The sequence below is a fragment of the Peromyscus maniculatus genome, chromosome 3, assembly GCF_049852395.1.
Source record: "Peromyscus maniculatus bairdii isolate BWxNUB_F1_BW_parent chromosome 3, HU_Pman_BW_mat_3.1, whole genome shotgun sequence".
In the NCBI taxonomy this organism is placed as follows: domain Eukaryota; kingdom Metazoa; phylum Chordata; class Mammalia; order Rodentia; family Cricetidae; genus Peromyscus; species Peromyscus maniculatus.
In genome coordinates, this window is record NC_134854.1 from 151,989,622 (window position 1) to 152,009,519 (window position 19,898).

At 39.6% G+C, this 19,898-nt stretch overlaps 2 protein-coding genes across 6 annotated transcripts in view; both read right to left on the reverse strand.

Annotated features, from left to right (window-relative positions):
- The window catches only part of Clec1a (C-type lectin domain family 1 member A), a 36,116-nt gene extending 34,904 nt beyond the window's left edge, over nucleotides 1-1,212 (reverse strand). The window contains exon 1 of one of the 2 annotated variants that reach the window (XM_042274182.2): nucleotides 872-1,212. In XM_042274182.2, coding sequence (XP_042130116.1) covers nucleotides 872-983 — 112 coding nt within the window. In that variant the 5' untranslated portion in view covers nucleotides 984-1,212. The remainder of the gene's footprint in view (nucleotides 1-871) is intronic. The other variant, XM_006996394.4, reaches the window with a different exon arrangement.
- A 2,362-nt stretch (nucleotides 1,213-3,574) lies between these two features.
- Nucleotides 3,575-18,623, reverse strand: Clec7a (C-type lectin domain containing 7A). Of its 4 annotated transcripts, XM_006996393.4 has the most exons (6): nucleotides 18,393-18,623; nucleotides 16,101-16,199; nucleotides 14,998-15,132; nucleotides 13,617-13,768; nucleotides 9,670-9,788; nucleotides 3,578-6,771 (listed from the first exon to the last, which is right to left on the reverse strand). In XM_006996393.4, the coding sequence occupies exons 1-6, from the start codon at nucleotides 18,493-18,495 to the stop codon at nucleotides 6,645-6,647; spliced, it is 735 nt and encodes a 244-aa protein (XP_006996455.1). In that variant the 5' UTR covers nucleotides 18,496-18,623; the 3' UTR covers nucleotides 3,578-6,644. The 4 variants fall into 4 exon arrangements, with proteins under 4 accessions (XP_015845215.1, XP_015845216.1, XP_006996455.1 ...); XM_015989729.3 differs by lacking the exon at nucleotides 9,670-9,788 and having other exon boundaries at nucleotides 3,575-6,771; XM_015989728.3 differs by lacking the exon at nucleotides 14,998-15,132 and having other exon boundaries at nucleotides 18,393-18,622.
- Nucleotides 18,624-19,898: the final 1,275 nt, after the last annotated feature.

Sequence of the window (19,898 nt, forward strand, 5' to 3'; positions counted from 1 at the left end):
TAACCCACCTACTGGGGAGACAGAGATAGGAGTGTTGCAAGTTGAGGCCAGTGGGTGACTTAGTGAGATGTTGTCTCACTTTGATTCAAAGGAATTCTATAGCGTAGCTCAGTGTTATTCTGTTGCCTATCATGAGGAAGACCCTACATTCAACCCCGGCACCAACAGAAAGGGCTTGAGGGGACTAGGAATTTGATGCAAATGAATCTGAGCTCCCTATTTAGGTTACTAAATCACTGAATTTGAGACCTGAGAGGACGCATTGGGAAGGATTTACTTCCGCTGCCCTTGATCACAGAGGATAAAACCAACATATGATGCTAACATGACTCCTCCAAGGTCTTTCAGATTCAAGATGCAGAAATTCTAACAAATACCCGAGTTAATTAGCCTGCTTGCACATCTCTCCCTTAAAGTCAAGAGTTCAAAACTGACAACCCCCCCCCCCATAGGGTTGTTTTTAATTAACCTAAATTTCCAAATCACATCACAGGTGACAATCGGCACGGACAACAACAAGCCGGCCTAATTGGCCTTCCTACGAAAGGAAAAGGAAACAGATGTTGCTTTCAGGTATACACAATCTCATCTTTCCCTGCTATACCTAATCAGAAAATCCATATCTCTTCCTTGCCAACTACTAAACCAGCGACAGAATGTTAGGGAATCAGGCCCCTGCGTGTATTTCTATTTTTAGACCTTACATGTGTGCAGACAAGTTGTGGAAAGTGCAGTTACCCCTCACTGTAAGCACGGGAAGATTTCCTCCCTTCCCTCTGCCTCGCATATGCCTAGGAAAAGTGCCTCATCCCAAGAATTCATTTCTCCAGGGCTCTGGTCTGCTTGGACTCTAGGAGACAGGAGTAAGTACCTGAGTGCCTGGGCTCTGCCCGTCTGGTGACTGTGGAAGCTCCAGAATACAGGCTTACGGTGGTGTCATCGTCATCGAGCATGTCCCTGGTGCTGCTGTATTTGGCCTGCATCCTGATTCCTGCAGAGCTGCGGGTGAGATGTGCTCTGATTGCTCCAGGCCGCGTGTCGAACGTCAGATACCTCAGGAAACCAGGCACTGGGAGGCATTCCTAATGGTCTCTCCTTGCAGGCTGCAGGGGAAGCCTCTGACTCCAGTTCCTGCATGGAGAGGCCCGGCCCCTCCCCTGCGAGCTTGTCCTCAGAATGCCAAGTTAGTCTGGCTGAGGGGAAATCGCATGTGTTTTCTGGCTGGGCGGTCCCTGAACAGTTATTAAAATATCTGCATTTTTTTTTCAGACCACGTGTGTATCTGTTTACAAGTCTTTCAGTTACAAGGTGGGGATGACGAGCTCTCACAGTATCACCCAGGGTCCTCTGACGCTAAAGCATAATCAGAGCTGGACACAGCTTCTTACCCAGCATGCATCACAGGCTGATTACTCACCTGTACCTTTGGGGAAATTGAGGACACTCTTCCTGTCTCCAAGGGCAGAGTGCAAAGAATCACTCACTGGAAGTCCGAGCAGCAGGCCTCCTGAGAGAATCTAATCGATTCGATTCTTTCATTTTACTCAAAAAGAAATTGAAAGCTATCTAGGTGAAGTGATTTCTTTAAAAGTCACAAAGCTGCTTAGGGTCAGGTTAGCTCTGGAAGTTCTCTCCTGTTGTCAACTTCACCCTCTTTCTTCTTACAGTATCTGGACTTGATTTAACATTTTATAACACATCAGACACATTGTGATCATGAGCAATCCCATGCTATATTAGCAGTCCCAAACTTACAGCACCATTACCAGCCCCTGTGCAATTTTGGGAAGACAACTAGCAATGTGTGCCTACACTTGTTAAGTCAAGACAAAAGAAATGAGAAAATTGTCTCAGACAATGTCCAGCAGCTCCTCCTGAACCAGTCTAGTTTAATTCTATTATTTGTCTGGTTTTTGTGCGGCAATAACAGAGAACCAGATAGTGCATACACAATAAAAAATAATTTCTCATATTCTGTTTCAAGATCAAGGTGCTGGCAAATTCAGTGATGGGATGAGGGATGCATCCTGTGAGGGTTGTACTGTGGCCATCATATGGTGGGAGGAGTGATGTCAGGCCAGTAAACATTTTATGTGTGTGTGTGTGTGTGTGTGTGTGTGTGTGTGTGTGAGAGAGAGAGAGAGAGAGAGAGAGAGAGAGAGAGAGAGAGAGAGAGAGAGAGAGAGAGAGAGGTAATGGCTGCCTAAGACAAGCACACTAAATACCAACCAGTGTTGAAACAGAGTTAAGTCAGCCAGAGCCTATAAGAGACCATCAGAAACTACAGATTGTGAATTCACATGTATTTCAAGCTGTATGTTGTTCACCCTATTATTATAAATTTAAGATGACTAATAATGGGAACACTTTATTAAATAATGACTTGTTAAAAAGTCAAAGGTTAAAAAAATATGTCTATCCCTTTGCATCAGGTTGAATATTTGAATGCTCTAGAGAGAAGGAGGCAGTAAGAATTCTGAAGGAGGCAGTGAACTGCAGAGGAGATGAAGTATTAAGAAGCTAGAATGTTAAAAATTACAGAGTAGCTATGGTAGTACACATCTGTAACCCCAGCATTCACGGGGCTGAGAAGGAGTGTCACAAGTTCAAAGTCAGCCTGGGCTTATAGGAAGACTCTGTGAAATGTAGAAAGAAGAAAGAAGAAAAGAAAGAGCAAAAGAAAGAAAGAATAAAATGAAGGGGGGTAGGAAGGAAGGAAAAAAGGAAGGGGGAGAGAATGAGCAGTGGGAAGAGGGAGGCAAGGGTGAGGGATGTGTGAGAGGAGGAGAGAAATTACAAATAGAGCAGGAAAATAAGAGGAGATTCTGCGAATTGTGTTTCTCATGAAACAATAAAGCAGTAACCAGCACTGTTTGTCAAGTTGCAGTTATTCAAGTAGATCCTTGCTAATTTTTTACCTTTGTATTATGTTCCTTAAGTATTTCAACAACAACGCCATTATTTTTAAGCATGCTATGCTGTAGGTACAGAGTCTTTTGGATACAAAAGCCCCTGGCTCTTTTAAAGCTTATGTCCTATGGGGAAAATTCAACTACTGTAAATGTTGAGGCAAATGTATAAAGAACCAAGGAGCTCAAGGAAGGTAATGGAAGAAGGCTGATGATTTGAAATAGAGTAACCAGGGATGCCTCATTTACTTCAGAGGTGATATGTGTGCAGACTTGGGAAATAAGACAGAAGGCTCTGCAGCCATCTCAGTGAGGCTCACTCAAAGAGGACAGAGAAATCACAAAGACTGAGATGGGATTGAGACACCACAGAGAAGCCAGCAACCTGACTGGAGAAGTGCAGATGCCAGAGATACCTCAAAGGATGAAGGGACTTAGAACATATGAGGTCTCAAAGACAATTAAAGAGGCTATTTTTTCTATTACATTTTGTTTTTACTCTGAACCAATGAGAGCTTTTAGTAGAGACATGGCAAGACATGACATGACTGTATTTTAATTAAAAAAAATTATAGATTCTTTTGGATTTCACATTATGCATCCCAACCCCATTCATCTCCATCCTCTGCCCTTGCAACCTCCCCCTCGCCAAATAAAATAAATTTTAAGGGAAACACACACACACACACACACACACACACACACACACACACACACACACACAAAACAAAACAAAACAAAAACCAAAGTCTCATCATGGGAGCTGTAGTGTGACACACAGTGAGTCAGTATACCTTTTAGACCATACATCTTTACTTGTAAGTGTTCTTTGCAATACGTCACTGGTCTGGTTCAAAGCCTCTGGCTTTCTACTGTACCCTTGGTAATGGGCCCTCACTGGGACTCCTCTTGGACATACTGTTGTTGCCTTGTGTCATGGAGATCGTGCAGCTTTAGATCTTCAGGTCCAGCTCCTTCCATGCTCCAGCAGTTCATAGATGAGGTGGATGTTGGGATGGGCCAACTCATAGCCCTGGTTCTGAGTCAGGGTGGTAGCTGGGTTGGTCAGCCTGCCAGCTTTCCCTCATGGTCACCACCAATGTGAGCTCTCCAGCACTGCCCCCAGCTAGCTCACCCACTGAAGGAGTTTAACAAACCTACTCAGCTAAGTTTGAAACACATTGTAGAGGGATAGAGCCAAGATTAGGGACAACTGCCCAAATTATTGTGGTGTCCAAGGCAAATGAATGCAGGAGTCCCTCAGTAGATGTTTCTTCAAATTTAACTATCTGGAATTCATCTTTCAGACTTGAATTCAGCTAGCAGCTGTTATCCCATCTCTGTCCCTTGGACAAATATGTGTGTTTCTGTTCATAGGTACATTAATATGTAAGTTCTCATGTAAACAGTCTGTCAGCATGCCAGGTAATAGTAAACCCTGGACCACCCGGAGCAGATTCCTTTCTATCATAACTCTGGTTCTACTTGATCCTTTGCCTACACACTGAGGGATTTCTCAACTGCCTGATCCTAGTAAGAAAATCTTGATTTCAGCATCCAGATTTATTTTCTTTGATGATGATAGTTTCTCGAACTTACCTGTCCAATTCTAGGTACCCAGAAAGAGCCAAATGGAAGCTAAAGTTAAAATATTTGCATATTAGGCTGAGGAGGTGGCTCAGTAGATGCTGTGTAAGCATGAGAATCCGATTTTGAGTCTCACTATTCACACAGAAGCCATTTACAGTAGCCCACATCTGCAACTCCAGAGCTGGGTGAGGGAGTGACAGGTGGATCTGGGAACTGGTTGGTCAGTTGGCATAAGGAGACACTAAGACCACATCCCAACAAAGAAGATGGTGGGGAGTGATAGTGGATGACATCGGATGTCAACTTCTGATCTCCAAGTGTGCACAGGTAAGTGAGCATACACATGTACACACATGAGCTCATGTGTGCACATACACAACATTCAAGTCTTCTCTAAATCTCATCCTGTGCTTAACTAACTATTTGAGCCAATTAATAATTCTTCTCTCAGATTTATCTGTCCCCTCTTCAGTATTTTCCGACTTTGAGAATTCAAATTTGAATATTAAAAGATAAATGCAAACTTCACAAAACTGTTTTCCTCAGACTTTTCAAAATCTTCAAGAACACAAATTTATGCTCCAATGTAGAAATATCTTGTATTCATATCCCCCACGTAGTATCAAATTAATCAACCCTTTTGGTGAGAAAGCAAATTATGTTAGTGATTGCTACACATAGGCAGGCTATTCAGAGGCCAAACATACTTGAATAAGCAGTTTTTCAATTGAGGTGAAAGTTACATAAAATCAGTCATTTTCAAGTGAACGATTCAGTGGACTTAGCACAATTTCTGCCCACATATTAATCAGCATGGGGAAGCTACAAATGGCTCTTCAGCAACTTGGAAATTCACACTGAAAATGTGAGTGGTGTGAATGGATTAGCTTAGAAGCTAACAGGACAGATCCCACCAGGAAACATAGTCAAATTCCAATCACACTTTTGTAAAGAAACGACTAAAGAATCAATTGTGAACTGCAAAATAGTACATCATAAAAAAGGCAAAACATGTTCTGTGCTCCAAAACACTAATCCTAATTGGATGCTTTTTAAATATGCACTATCACATCCAATTTCTCTTTCAAAATATAATACTTAAGGAGAATGCTTTCTGTAAGTGGAGCACCTCTATGATTTCATGTTACATCAGGTTCTGCTATCAGAAATATGGAAAGACTTTTTGGGTTATCTAGTTGAGGAAGAAGTTGGGGTCACTGCTTTTCAGTGATCATCATTTTAATCACGATCATGTAGATGAAACTAACAGCTTTATTTGTGGTGAAGAGTTTCTTCCCTCATTTCTTTACCTATCAGTTTAGAAGTACATTTTGCCTTTGTACTGCTAGATACTGAACAAATCACACAAACACAATGAACACTCCAGTAACAATTTCTGAGTAACATTAATATACACAGATACATAATATATATGTATATATCCTACTAGTCCATTTAGTGTTACTGGTCTGTGCACATGTTTAGTGCTGACTGCTTCAGGTTCAGTAACCCATCAATCAGGAAGCTTGTTCCCAGAAAAAGCTCTTCTTCCTCTTTTAGCATCATTGATCACATGTAGTTCTTTAAGTGGGAAATGAGACCTTGTGAAATGCCTACATCTATGTTGGCATATCAACTAAAGTTGTCATCATTCAGGTCTTGTTTAATGGATTATATTGTTGATATTTTGGGGATACAGCTTCCCTGTCCTGTCTAGAAGACACTAGCAGTAGGCATCCTGGTCCTCTGGCTCTTATAGTCTTCAGCCTCCCATCTACAGCAATATTCCCTGACAGATATAGGGGTTTTGTTGTAGTTGTACCATTTGGGTCTGGGAACCTCATGTTCACTTATTCTCTGTATTTCTTAGTGACCTCACTCCATATCTAGTGGCTTACTAACTGGAAGGTAACACTACTCTCTTTATGAAGCTGATAAGAACAGAAGTCTCACCTTCTTCATCCACGTTCTCAGTTGAAGTTAAAATTTAACAAGGTCTCTTAGCATTTCTGTATTAATTCTGATTTTCAATATTCATCTTTCCTGTTCTGTTGTTTTTGTTGTTGGTGGTGGTGCTGGTGGTATGTGTGTGTCCCACCCTTACAGTCTCACATGCTTATCGCTTCTTCATCTCCATCCTTATATTTACAGTTGCTTCTCACAGATACTGAATGAGGAAATATTACAGATTTGATTGTAGACCTCTGACCCGTGAATCCATACACAATTGTGCAGTAAGCTTTCCTGGGAAGCTGTATCTCTGACTTGAAACCTGTTAAAGGAAAATACAATGAGGCAATTAAAGCAATCAGAGACCCAGGGAGACATTTAATGGAGCCAGAATGTTTAAGAACATTGGTAAAAACAAAAAACAAAAAAACAGTTTTGAGGCATCTAAATTATTAGAAAGGGAATCTTTAATTTAGATTGCATTAATACTTAAATGGTAATAGACTTGTCTTTATAATTAAGGTAAAAAAATGATTTTCCCCTAAGAAATGCGACTACTAATAGTTGCATAAAATAAAGAGCCATGACAATTAGTCACACTCAAGGAACATCATTGGGCCATAGTACAAAAGTCACCACCTGGTGAATTTTTTTTTACCTGGATGGCTGCCTCCTCTTGACCCTGGGGTTGGTAAACTGACAAAACCTGCTCTAGAAATGATGGAGGCTAAGATCAAGCACCTTGATCCAAGCCTTGAGGAGAATTTTAACCAGTATTTTCCGAAAATTTCCCTGACATTCAGGTGGTTAGGGGCACAGATTAAGTTACTGCCATGCTGGAATCCAAGGAGTAGTAGCATTTTAAAATGTGAAGCCCATTTTGTGATTTACAGAGAATCATCTAATTTCATGGTTGCAGTTGGAAAACAAATCAAGATGAATAAATGCTGCAAAAGAGGAAGAAGTATGTTTTGTGGATTATTAATGAATTCATTTGGCTTGAATTAGTAGACGTGAGGTCGCTGAGCACTATTGATGTGATACTGGGCGGCGGGGGGGGGGGCCTTTTCATTTTCACCAATGCCTACAGGAAGCAGATTAAATGCTACTCTGTGAACTTCAAATTGATACAAGAAAATTTAAACAGTTCAAGAGGCAGCAACGTGAATGAAGCAGAGGAGAAAAACAAAGGCAGGTGGAGTTAGCAGGTACAGATGTAGCAGGAACCTTAACAGTTCTTATTAATAAAATCAAACCTGAGCCAGGTATTGGGGTGAACTGGAAGATCAGAGAACCAGAACAAGCCACAGCTAACCTCACCTGGCCAACTTCTCAGCTTCTGATCTTGTTTCCTCAAACTGGAAGCCTCTGTGTCCTCATTTCCGAATGGCTCTCAGCTGAACTGTGCTGCTCAAAACCTAAAAGCTTAACCAGCCAAATGCTTAACCAGGCCAAATGCTTCTAGTTTCTGGTCCTCACACCTTATATACCTTTCTGCTTTCTACCACCACTCCCTGGGATTAAAGGCGTGTGTCACCATGCATGGCCATTTTCAATGTGGCCTTGAACTCACAGAGATCCAGAGGGATTTCTACCTCTGGAGTGCTAGGATTAAAGGTGTGAGTACCACCATTTTCTAGCCTTTGTATCTAGTGGCTGTTCTGTCTCTGACCCCAGATAAGTTTATTAGGGTGCACAATATTTTGGGGAACACAATACCACCACATACAGACCTTAAAACAACTGTGGATTCTAGGAGTTAATAGATAGCACTGAGGATATTATAAGCAAAAGAGGACTTGCAAATTGGTGACAGGAGTTGATTTGTAAAAGAACTAAGCTAAATTATAGACAACAAAATTTAAAGTGAGCTACAAGTGACAGAAAACAAGTAAGCTGGAAAATTATGAGAAATAAACATAAAAAATCAGTACAATAAGAAGATATAAAGAAAGAAGAAAAGAGAGAGGGGGAGGGAAAGGAGGAAGAAGCAAAGAAGAAGGGAGGGAGGGAGGAAGGGAGGAAGAAAAAAAGAAGGCAGAGAAGGAAGGTGATACCTAATAGGAAGGAAATGCAACGATTTTAGTCTACATATGCGTATTAATAAGTCTTCAAAATGTCAAGTGAAAGTCTTAAAGAAATATAGGAGGACCCATGTGGGTGTTTCCAATACAAATCCCTGCCCTGGAAGAGGAAATTGCCGTCACATGAATTTTGTTCTCCTATCACAGAGGAACTAAGCCTGAAGTCTAAAGGACAAGTAAGAATGTTAGAAGCACAGATACGTTTGTAAATTGAGACATTTATTTCTAAGTAACTCATGGATCAAAGAACAACTAACAATGGAAATCAGAAAGCATTCTGAACCAAATGACCACAAAACAAAAGGAAGACTGGAGATAAGGAGTTAAACATCCTATATAAGAAATTAGAGAATTCAATTTGCCACAAAAAATTAGATGGAAGGCAATAATAAATATGAGAATTGACATTAACCAAAGAAGTGATAAAAGAGAAAAGGGGACATCAGTAAAATCAAAATATCTTTTTAAAAAATTAATTAAGTTGAATTAAATATATACTAATATTAATGGGAAAATACATGCATATACATTGGAAGGGGCTATATTTTAATATTTACAAATATTAAGAAAAAGATAAAGATGAATAGAAATTGCAAAGACCAGTACACAAGGAGGAACTATTTGTAATAATACAAATATAAGTAAGATATGTTTAAAATTACATCACAAGATATGTCATTTCACACTGGCAGTGTGAAAAACACTTATGCTAATGATTTTACTTTTACGCCCTTTATGTCACCATTCTAAGGGAGAGCTACTCTTTCCATCCCCAGTTTTGGATAAAGAAAGCGGCACTCAAAGAAGTACACAGATTTGTCTAATGTCACATGTCTGGTGAGTAAGTTAGTCATTACCTCAGAGTGAGGTGTGACTTCAAAGCCCATGAATGCTCTTAGTCACAAGGCTGCAGTCAACAGCAGCACCTTTTTTCACCTGAACCAAATTCAAGGGAACTCCTGAGTTGGCAGCACCAGGTGACCATCCCCTACCACCTTCTTCTACCCCTTTCTTTCCATTCCTCTCTCCCTTTTTCCCTGCCCCTCCACCAAGACTTGTCCTTTTCCTCATGTGTGACCAGGCAAGTAGGGTCTTGATTGCCTGGCAGACTTCAATGTGCCTCTATAGGAACTTACAAGTTGGGAATGAATTGTGAGCCATCCTCCCAGAGCCACGGCCCTTCAGTCTGTCTACGGGAAAGGCCTATCCAAAATGAATTCATACGTTGAGAAGACGTTTGGCTTTCAATGAACTCCTGCAGTGAAACAAAAACACACACACACATCAGGGGGAATCCAAGACAATGCTATAGGCATTCAGAGACAATGAATCCCTTTAAAGAAGGATGTAATGTAAGACGACAATCTAGAGAGGACTGTCAGTCTTTGAATATCATTGAATGTCTAGAGCATTATACTTTCTCATGTTAGCACCACTGTCAATTTTCCCATCAAGAATAGATTCATAATGTTAGTAGAGAATCTGGGCCAAGGTTGGGTGGTGGTCTTGCACTCCTTTAATCGCAGCACTCGGGAAGCAGAGCCAGGTGGATCTCTGTGAGTTCGAGGCCCCCCTGGTCTACAGAGTGAGTTCCAGGATAGGCTCCAAAGCTACAGAGAAACCCTGTCTCAAAACACCTACCCCCCAAAAAAAATGGGCCAAGGAGATGGTCCAGTGGGTAAGAGTGTTTGCTGAAAACACACAAGGACCTGGGTTTGAATTCCCAATATCCACATAAAAATCAGGTGTATCTATGCATGCTGTGAATCCTTGTACTGTAGGGGATGAAGACAGGAGAATTCTGAGGCTAACTGGTTGTGAGCCTAGCTCTCCAGGTTCAGTACACACCACCACCACCACCACCACCACCACCACCACCACCACCACCACCACCACCACCACCACCACCACATACTCACACAAACAAATATGCACACACATGCATGGGCATACATACATCTTGAATATTATTAAAGGACCAGCCTTAATAATATACTTCCTGGGGGCTCAGAAGAGAAACTACAAACAGGGAGATTTATTTTCGGGAAATAAATCTAAGTACACCAAGCTCTTTGTCCGTCTACTTTATTTCTCTGGGATAAAATCCTATCTACACAACTACAGTGCTGTACTCAAGCCTAGTTCCTTTCTTGCCTGATTTGTCTCTAACTTTATCTGTTGTCCCCTCTACATTCTATCTTAATTTTCTCATCTTAATTCTGCCTCATCTAGGTCCTTCTCATCTGTTTCTTACCCATCTAGTACTTTTGTGTCTGGCTCTTCCTCATCTTCCATCCTGTCCTCCAGTTCTCTAGTCAAAAATCCTCTCCAGTTAAAATCGTCAATATTCTCTCTTCATTCTCCTTATACCTCAGATCCCCTCAGTCTCTGAGGTGTTCAGTTATAAACCCAAACCACATCAATCCTCTGGCAGAGCAAGATCACCAGGCTTGAATTCTTACAAGGGTCATAAAGGCAGGTAAGAATTTTCCTCAGGCTGTGGCTGTTAGGCTTTCTTTTACAACCCAAATGAGTGCTAATGATCAGTTAGTCAAGAAGAGAATTTATGTGCTCCATCTACATTTCTAGAAGTGGTTAGGTAAGAAATTAGGACTCTATTAGTAAGACTGTAAGGAAGGAGGGTCTCACCCTAAACTGCACAAGAAATAAAGCTGTTTTCCTGACCTAGGAGACAGGTGTTGTTTCATTTGGCCTTGGATGCTTGATAGATATTTTAGATAAATACACTGTTAGGAGTTCTTGGAAGCAAGCATAGCATTATAAGAAAATCACTGTAGGAACCAGCTAATATATATATACAAAAGCTAAAATATCACCAAGACTTAAGCCATGGCTTGACTTTTGGAGAAGTCCTTGACTTTTCCAAGTAGTAGCTTTTTTTCACCAAGTAGCTAAATTTCACTACATTTTCCTGTGGCTTGCAGCACATACACACATATGCACACACACACACACACACACACACACACACACACACACACACACACACCACATGCCAATACAAACACATATGTACACAAATGCTTTGCATATGTGGTGATATATTGTGTCCCCCAATATATTGTGTACCTTAATAAAACTTATTAGGGTCAGAGGACAGAACAGCCACTAGATTAGACATAGAGGCCAGTCAGTGGAAGCACACACCTTTAATCCCAGTACTTGAGATTTCATGTCTTTGTTTGGAAAGGATACACACTTTTAATCCCAGTAAATCATGGCAGGAAGCAGAAAGGTATATAAGGCGTGAGAACCAAGAACTAGAAGCTTTTAAGCAGTTCAGCTAAGACCCTTCTGGGTGAGGACTCAGAGGCTCTCAGTCAGAAGATCAGCTGAGGAGTTGGTGAGGTGAGATTGGCCGTGGCTCTGTTTGTTTGTTTGTTTATGTATGTATGTATGTATGTATGTATGCATGTATGTTTTTCGAGACAGGGTTTCTCTGTGTAGTTTTGGAGCCTGTCCTGGAACTCACTCTGTAGACCAGGCTGGCCTCGAACTCACAGAGATCCGCCTGCCTCTGCCTCCCGAGTGCTGGGATTAAAGGCATCTGCCACCGCTGCCTGGCCTGGGTTTTTTATTTTTAAGACCTTTTAAGATTTGTGTTACATGCATACATACACACATATGCACACACATATACACATAACACACACACACACACACACACACACACACACACACACACACACACACACACAGCTCATACAAGCCAAAGGGGCAAAACAGGCTTATTATGTTAATATTCTGCCCCATTCAACAAACCTTACAAAATCCAGTGAGGTCCAGCTCCCTGGCAGTTTCATGGGAAATGAGCCATTAGTTTTTGCACAAGTGGCAAATATAAACTCATACTAGATTTGCCAAGAAACGCAATGCTGAGGGTGAGACCCAGAGCCTGGCAGGTGCCAGGTAAGCACTCTACCACAAATCTGCATCCCCAGAACTGCAGTGCATGTTTTATGAATAACTAATCCAGGTTTCAATGAAGACTTGAATTGGTTACAAAAAAATTAGATGATACTTTGCCAATTACAGGTTTGTATCAGAAGCCTTGTTGGTTTCTAATATGATTTTCATCCTTGACTATATTCTTGCTTTTGTTAACTTTAACAAGAGCTACAGCTATTGCGTATAGCATTACAGACCAATAAAATGGAGTAGTGAAGATAGAGTGTACAGATTAGGACTATATTGTGGAATGCTTTCCATTGCTACCTTCTCACAGATCATTTGAATCAAACTCTTGCATGAACATGGATGGTAAGTTTTCTCCTGTTCCTACAAAATTTCTTGTTAATGAGAACACCTCTCAACTCTCAGGTTATCTGTTATTAATATATGATGTTCAACTATTAACAAATGTTGTTTCTCTTTCAACTACATATAGAATGGTTAGTTTTTAAACCTCTTTGCCACTTAGAAGGAATTTGAGTTCAATCTTGGCCACAAGTGAGTTCTAGGTCTGTCTGGACTAAGACGGAAACCATGTCTCCAAATTAAAAAACAAACAAACAAAAAATCATCTCTTCGCCTTTCTTAGTATTCTGCAAAGAACAAACAATTCATAAATGTAGGATTTTTTTCTTGATAATTAAAATGACAAGTGGACAATTTTTCTCCTGTACTTCAACTTTGAAAATTGAAGTACAAATATACAAAAATTAAGGGCCCTTACCACTATATTCAAACAATCATAAAGTTTGTTTTAACTTATTTGTTTTAACATTTTTATGTTTACTTATTTGTTTTGTGCATTTGTGTTGTGTGGTGCCACAGGGCTCATATGGAGGTCAGAGGGCAATTTGTGGAAGTCTTTTTTCCCCTTCCATTATATGAACTCTGGGAACCAAACTCAGGTCAAGTTGTTTATTTTAAAGTAAAATTTGATCCCCTTTCAAATTAATTAATTAAAAATAAAATAATATATTATATACTTTACATGTCTATTGCATAATTTTGTAGTTACATAGAACATTGATGTTAACATTGTTAGTCCAAGAATCTCCTTGCTCTGCTGAACCTATGTTCACCACAGGTAATTATAGCAGAAGTTTGTGCTTACAAATTCTTTTGAGTTGTCTATCTTCAGTAGATGAGCACCTAGCTGGGAGCAGTGTCTCTTACTTCCGGCCCAGGAATCTATTGACATCTTAAATAGATAACAGCTCTTCTCATGTATGATCCAATTAGGGGGGCAAGGCCCAGAAGAAAGTCCTGGAAAGAAAAGATAACATCATGAAGTCCACAGTATACCAACTAATTCTAATTATTTAGTGCAGTTTCGCAAATACCTGATAATGAGTTTTCATTAGCATATATTTCATTAACACATATTTCATTTCTGACTCAAATTAGAGAATATTTTTACACAATATATTAAAATCCCTTTGTTCACTAAAAAATAATTAAAATTAGGGGCTGACGTGTTGGTTCAGTGGTTAAGAACATTGGCTGCTCTTTCAGAGGACTTGAGTTTGATTCCTAGCACCCCCATGACAGTTGATAACCATTTACAACTTCAGTTCCAGGAGATCTGACACTCTTCTGGCCTCTGATGATACCAGGCATTCAAGTGGTACACAGACATACATGCAAGCAAAACACTCATACACATAAAAAAATTTAAGTTTAAAATCAGTTGAGTAATTACAGTGTTTAAATAGGCAACTAGTTATCTCTTCCATTATTTCAAATTTAGTCCCCAGACTCATTTTCTCTACTGCGCTTCCCTAAAGCAAACACACTCAAAATCAATTGCTACACACAGTAGCTTCAGCTCACTTAATTCATCTTATGGAGAACATAAATGTAATTGTTTGTATTTCAAAGACTCTTTTTTGTTTCATTAGCTAAAAACAGTGGGTAGGTAAGTCCAGAGATGGAATACTGAAGGGAAAATATTGTCAGTCAACTATGATCCAATCAGAAACACAGGCAGAGTATAGAAAAATTGTTACAAAATCAGTTAAATGTTATGATTGAATGCATTTGACCAGAGCTTTCAGGGATGTATGCCTCAGGTCCCTTTCTTCTGCATGTTCTTATTAGTGTTTACACTCTTGTCTTCAGTGTCCCTTCCTTACTTTTCCCCTGACATTCTTTTTCCCTTACGTATATCTTATTCTAACAATATCACTGTAAAAATACCAGTTCCCTACAGACACTGCCTTTTCCTTTGCATAAAGTTAAATCATATCCGGTAGGTCTTGACACACAGCCAGAGATAAAAGCAGTTACTGATCCTTTTTGAAAGGGCTGTAGACTTGTGATATCATTTTATCAGGTGTCTGACAGGATGTGTTATGCTAAGGAAATATTGTTAGGCGTGTTTGCTTGGAATATACTGTTATTAGATGTAAACATATTCCCCACCCCAAGCCTCAGCACCAGGAAATGAACCTCTGGAATCCAGGATTCCATTGCTCCATTAGTTCTGCCCTTGCCTGTAGTCTGGGATGCCTTGGAGGGAGCCACCTTCTCATCTAAAGATGATTTTGTGGGTTTGTGGTTCTCTTTATTTCTTGACGGGAAGTTTTCTTTCTCCTCTGGATTTCTCCCTGAATTGAATCTCCAAAATGCTTCATATTTCACAAACAATAATAGTGACAGAAAAAAGAAAGTCATTCTGCTGTGTTTGAAAATTGAAATTCCAGCACCCATATTTTATGAAATCTCATAGGGATTATCTATTATTAATGATAAATCAATGATACATTACTGATATAAAGACAGAGTCTAATAGTTGATACATTGACAACCCATCAAATATATGGAAAGGAATAAGTAACTTCTATGAAGAAGGTAGCAAGAAGGAAATAACATAGATCTAACTGCAATTATAAAAGACTTGAAATAATAATAATTCAATGACAATAATACTCCACTTGCTTTCTTCTATTATTTAAAAAGGGCAGCTCTTTGTGAATTACCCATCATGTAATGCATAGAATATTTTTGTACTAAATGATCATTTGACTAATTATGAGCAATTAAGACTCTCTGAAGGTATCATACAACTGTATTGACACAGGATTCAAGAGACATAGAAACCTAAAGAGATCTATTCATCCTTCACAAAATAATTTGCTTAGTGCTTTTTAAGTGCCTCAGGCAATAATTGATAGAGTCAAGATACTTTTTATTAAGATCGTGTGTAAGATAATTTCCAAGAATCACAAGGCTCACAAAATTACACACAACTCCTTTAATATAGCTGTGTCCAAGGGAAGATAACAGCATATTGTGTTTCCTTCTCCAGTTCTGTAAGTTCTCCTCCACTAACTTATCCTTTAAATTCCTCTTTAAAAAAATTAAGCTATCCATGTGGAGTAGTAGAGCAATATAGCTAAGAATATGTGTTTTATTAAGCAGATTATCTACATTTCTACTCATGATCCCACCACTAATTTAAAATGATGGAATAGTCAATCTTCCATTCTCTCCATTCCCCTATAAGTGAAATGGAAATTAATAGTAGGAACTCAATGGGATTAGTGTACAGATTAATTGTCTGTGACTGGCATTATTCTCCTTCATCCATACTCACCTAGGACACCCAGGACTGTGGCAACCACTATTGCGACCAAGCACAGGATTCCCAAAGCCGTCACAATGAGACGCCAAGGAGGAGATGGAACCTGACTTCCTAAAAGCCAAAGAGATGAGAAAGAAAATAAGGAGAGTCTGTGGAGCCTTTTAATTGCTTTTAATAGCACACTGAAATGGGGATAGTTCTAAAGGGATCACCAGCCACTAGAGTCTAGTCTTGTAGTATGAGTCTCCATTGTTCCCCAGCTTCAGGGTGTCTCTTCTTCAGTTGTGTTATCATCTTTTAGCATCCTGTATATCATATACTGTTTCTATTTTAAGATCTATCTCCTGCTAATGGGATATTTTCATCTAGCGTATGTTTTCCATCACTGGTATACCAGCAACTAGTTTTTAAAAATTCAAATTAAAGCTAGGTGGTGGTGGCACATGCCTGTAATCCCAGCAATCAGGAGGCAGAGCCAGGCAGATCTCTGTGAATTCACAGCCAGCCTGGTCAACAGAATGAGATCCAGGACTGGCACCAAAGCTACACAGAGAAACCCTGCCTTGAAAAACTAAAAAAAAAAAAATTCAAATTAATCTCTTCCTACTAAAGTATATTAGATCTGGGATTTAAAACTCTGTGATATCAGGCTATGCGTTCTTACTGTACACTCCTTAAATTCAGGTTTACATGTTATTCTATAGTTCTGGATGTTATTCATTCCCTGAAATCCTACTTGTTCATGGAGTGAACAGCTTTTTGTAGGAGAAATAGAACCAACTATTAAGGGTAGCTTTTTTATGTCATTTATTTGGTACACTATTTGGACAAATTATTTTCCCTTCTTTCTATTTTTTTGTTTATATTAGTGAAACCAGATCAATAACAACTTAAAATACTATTGTTGGAAGTAAGTGATCTAAAATGCACAGAAGCACCCTTTGCAGCAATTGTGAGCACATAAGCCTTGACCCGTCCTTCACTCAAATTTTCTATCACTTTCCAAGCAAATTGCACAAGAAAGGAATTGTGTAAGTGGTTATGAGAGGAAAATAATTGCATAATGTGAACACCAAAAAGCAGAAGAAAGCAAATTGTGATGTCAGAACCTGTGAATCATTGCTTCCTTAATGATAACAGTAATCTGATTTTGTATTAAGCTTACCACACCAACAGCAGAAGCCCAAGTAACAGAGATGTGTAGCTGGAGAGTTTTATCGCTGGGTCCCACCAAGCCCCAGCAGTCCCTTAGCCCACTTATAAAATAAACACACAGACGCTTATATTATTTAAACTGTTTGGCCTAATGGCTCAGGCTTCTTGTTAACTATTCTTATATCTCAAATTAATCCATTTCTATAAATCTATACCTTGCCACGTGGCTTGTAGCTTACTGGCATCTTCACATGCTGCTTGTCATGGCGGTGGCTGGCAGTGTCTTCTTCCACCTTCCTGTTCTCTCAATTCTCCTCTCTGTTAGTCCCACCTATACTTCCTGCCTGGCCACTGGTCAATCAGTGTTTAATTTATTGACCAATCAGAAGAATACATTTGACATACAGACCATCCCATAGCAGAGATGCCCAATAGGAGACTCAGAAAGAGAGTAAAACACTCACCCCATGAGGAGAGAGAGCCTTTAACATCCTGTATATTTTGTACTGTTTCCATTTTAAGATCTATCTCCTGCTAATGGAACACTTTTTATCTAGCATATGTTTTCTGTCACTGATATACCACCAACTAGTTTTTAAAAATTCAAATTAGTCTCTCCTCACAAAAGTTTATCAGACTTGGGGTTTAAAACTCTGTGACTCCTGGCTACTCTTTGGGTTTAACCGAAGATGTATTCATTTTTATTTACCATGCAATCCGTTATGATTTCATCTCCCAACCCTTTGGCACTATATATTGTAATATTGTATAGGTTCATTTACACTATTTCAAGTTTCTTAGTCAACTTACAACTTACTATGAGACAAGCAAGAAGCAACTCACTAAAATTCGTTCATTTTTGTCTACCACTCATTTGTTACCAGCCTCCCAGATAAAGCATCTGTGACTATAGAGCAGAGTAGTTCTGTTTCCTGCTACACATCAAAAGCAGTCTATGAAGGTTGTTGAGTAGTTTCCAGGAAAAGAAATTTGATAGATATCCAAGGGATCTGTGATGACTTCCAGCAGCCTTTAAAACTATATACCAATATATATTCCAGTAGGAAGTTCTACAAATCAACAGACTCTCCAGGTCTCTACTTTTGTTGATGAAAATGAAGGTTCTATAAGTAGAAAGAAAATGATTACCTTTCTCTGATCCTACAGGTCTTTTGTGGATGCCTTGAGTCCTGAAGTCTAGTTGAGTATATCCATCTTCATCCAGATTCTCTAGATGAGAATGATATTCCATTGTTTCAGAGGGCCTTGGTTTGGCAGAGAACTTGAATGTTCCTTGCAAAGAAATAACTGCCAGGGTAAGGCTCTCTAAACCAAACTCTGGAACAGCTCTTTGCTGAGGTTTATGGAGCTCAGCTTAAGTAGTCTAGCCAGTACGCAAAGCAGGAAATAAAAACCACATTGGAGTAATTTCCCATTTTTTTTTTTTTTGCCTCTAGATCCTGTTTTTGAGGCTGTAAATTCTGAAGAAAGAAGAAATGTTGTATAGCACATGGTTGTTGTTGGAGATCAGTTCCATGACTGATACATAGATTGATGTCTTAAGAGGCTTTAGTTGCACTCTCCGTGAGTTGTTATGATTAATTGGTGTGGCCTATGTAAACTGTTAAGCAGTTTTGGTATCTTGTGTTCACCATTGGCTTGTTAGAATTCTGCTTGCATGCACACATCTGTATGCAAACATTTCATAAATACATATTAAATGCTTCACAGTTGGAGGAGCTGGCAATGCTTGCAGAAAGGTTATCCACAAAGAAACTCTTTCACTAATGGAGGAAACCACAGGAAGTATCAAAAGCACTTTACTCCAGCAACAGACAACAAACAATTCTGTCTGAAGCTTGTCATGGATTGAAAATATATAGGAGTAAGTATTTATTGGTAGTTACTCTGCCTTAGGTACTACACAGCACACAGGCTTTCTCATTTAATCTCGGAGCTCTAATAATTCTAGGCAAGCATGTGTTAGTTCTACTATCTTCAAATCAGGAGAAAAAGACATGGATACCCAGACAATGGAAATGTTAAAGCTAGAACAAGGAACTGGAACAAAGTCGCCTCTGTCTTTAAGGTTTAGAATTGCTTTCTGCTGCACTGGCTTTGTTCTTCTGGACTCACACAATGCAAGTACTAGTTTAGGGACAGTCTAAGACTGAAGCATAAAGCTAAGTGTCTGGAAATGTCTCTTTCTCTCTTCCAATTCACAGGTTAACCCAAAGTGATCAAATCGGTACAGTTTGGAAATTGTTTGATCTCCATCATTTGATTACTGCTGTAGGTCAACAAGGAGGACACCAACGTAATGAGGACAGGTTTAATTTGAGGATTACTATTGCAATGGGGAAGAAGGTCCAATGTGAGCTGAAGTCAGAGTCTACAAAACAAAATTGGAAGACTTTCCAAGGCTGAAATGTGCTAATGAAAAGAAGCTGTGGTGACGAAGGGGTAGTCAAAGTGAGTCTTCATCAGGGCTTCGCTATTAACACTCGTTAAACCAAGAAACTTCTCATCTTTATGACATGCGACAGCGGCACACCTTGAAGTAATGCATGCACCTCCAACTCTCAGAGAGCATGAGGGAGAGCAAGGATGATGGCTCTGAATGTTTGCTCTTGAGGAAACTGTTCAGGGCAGTGG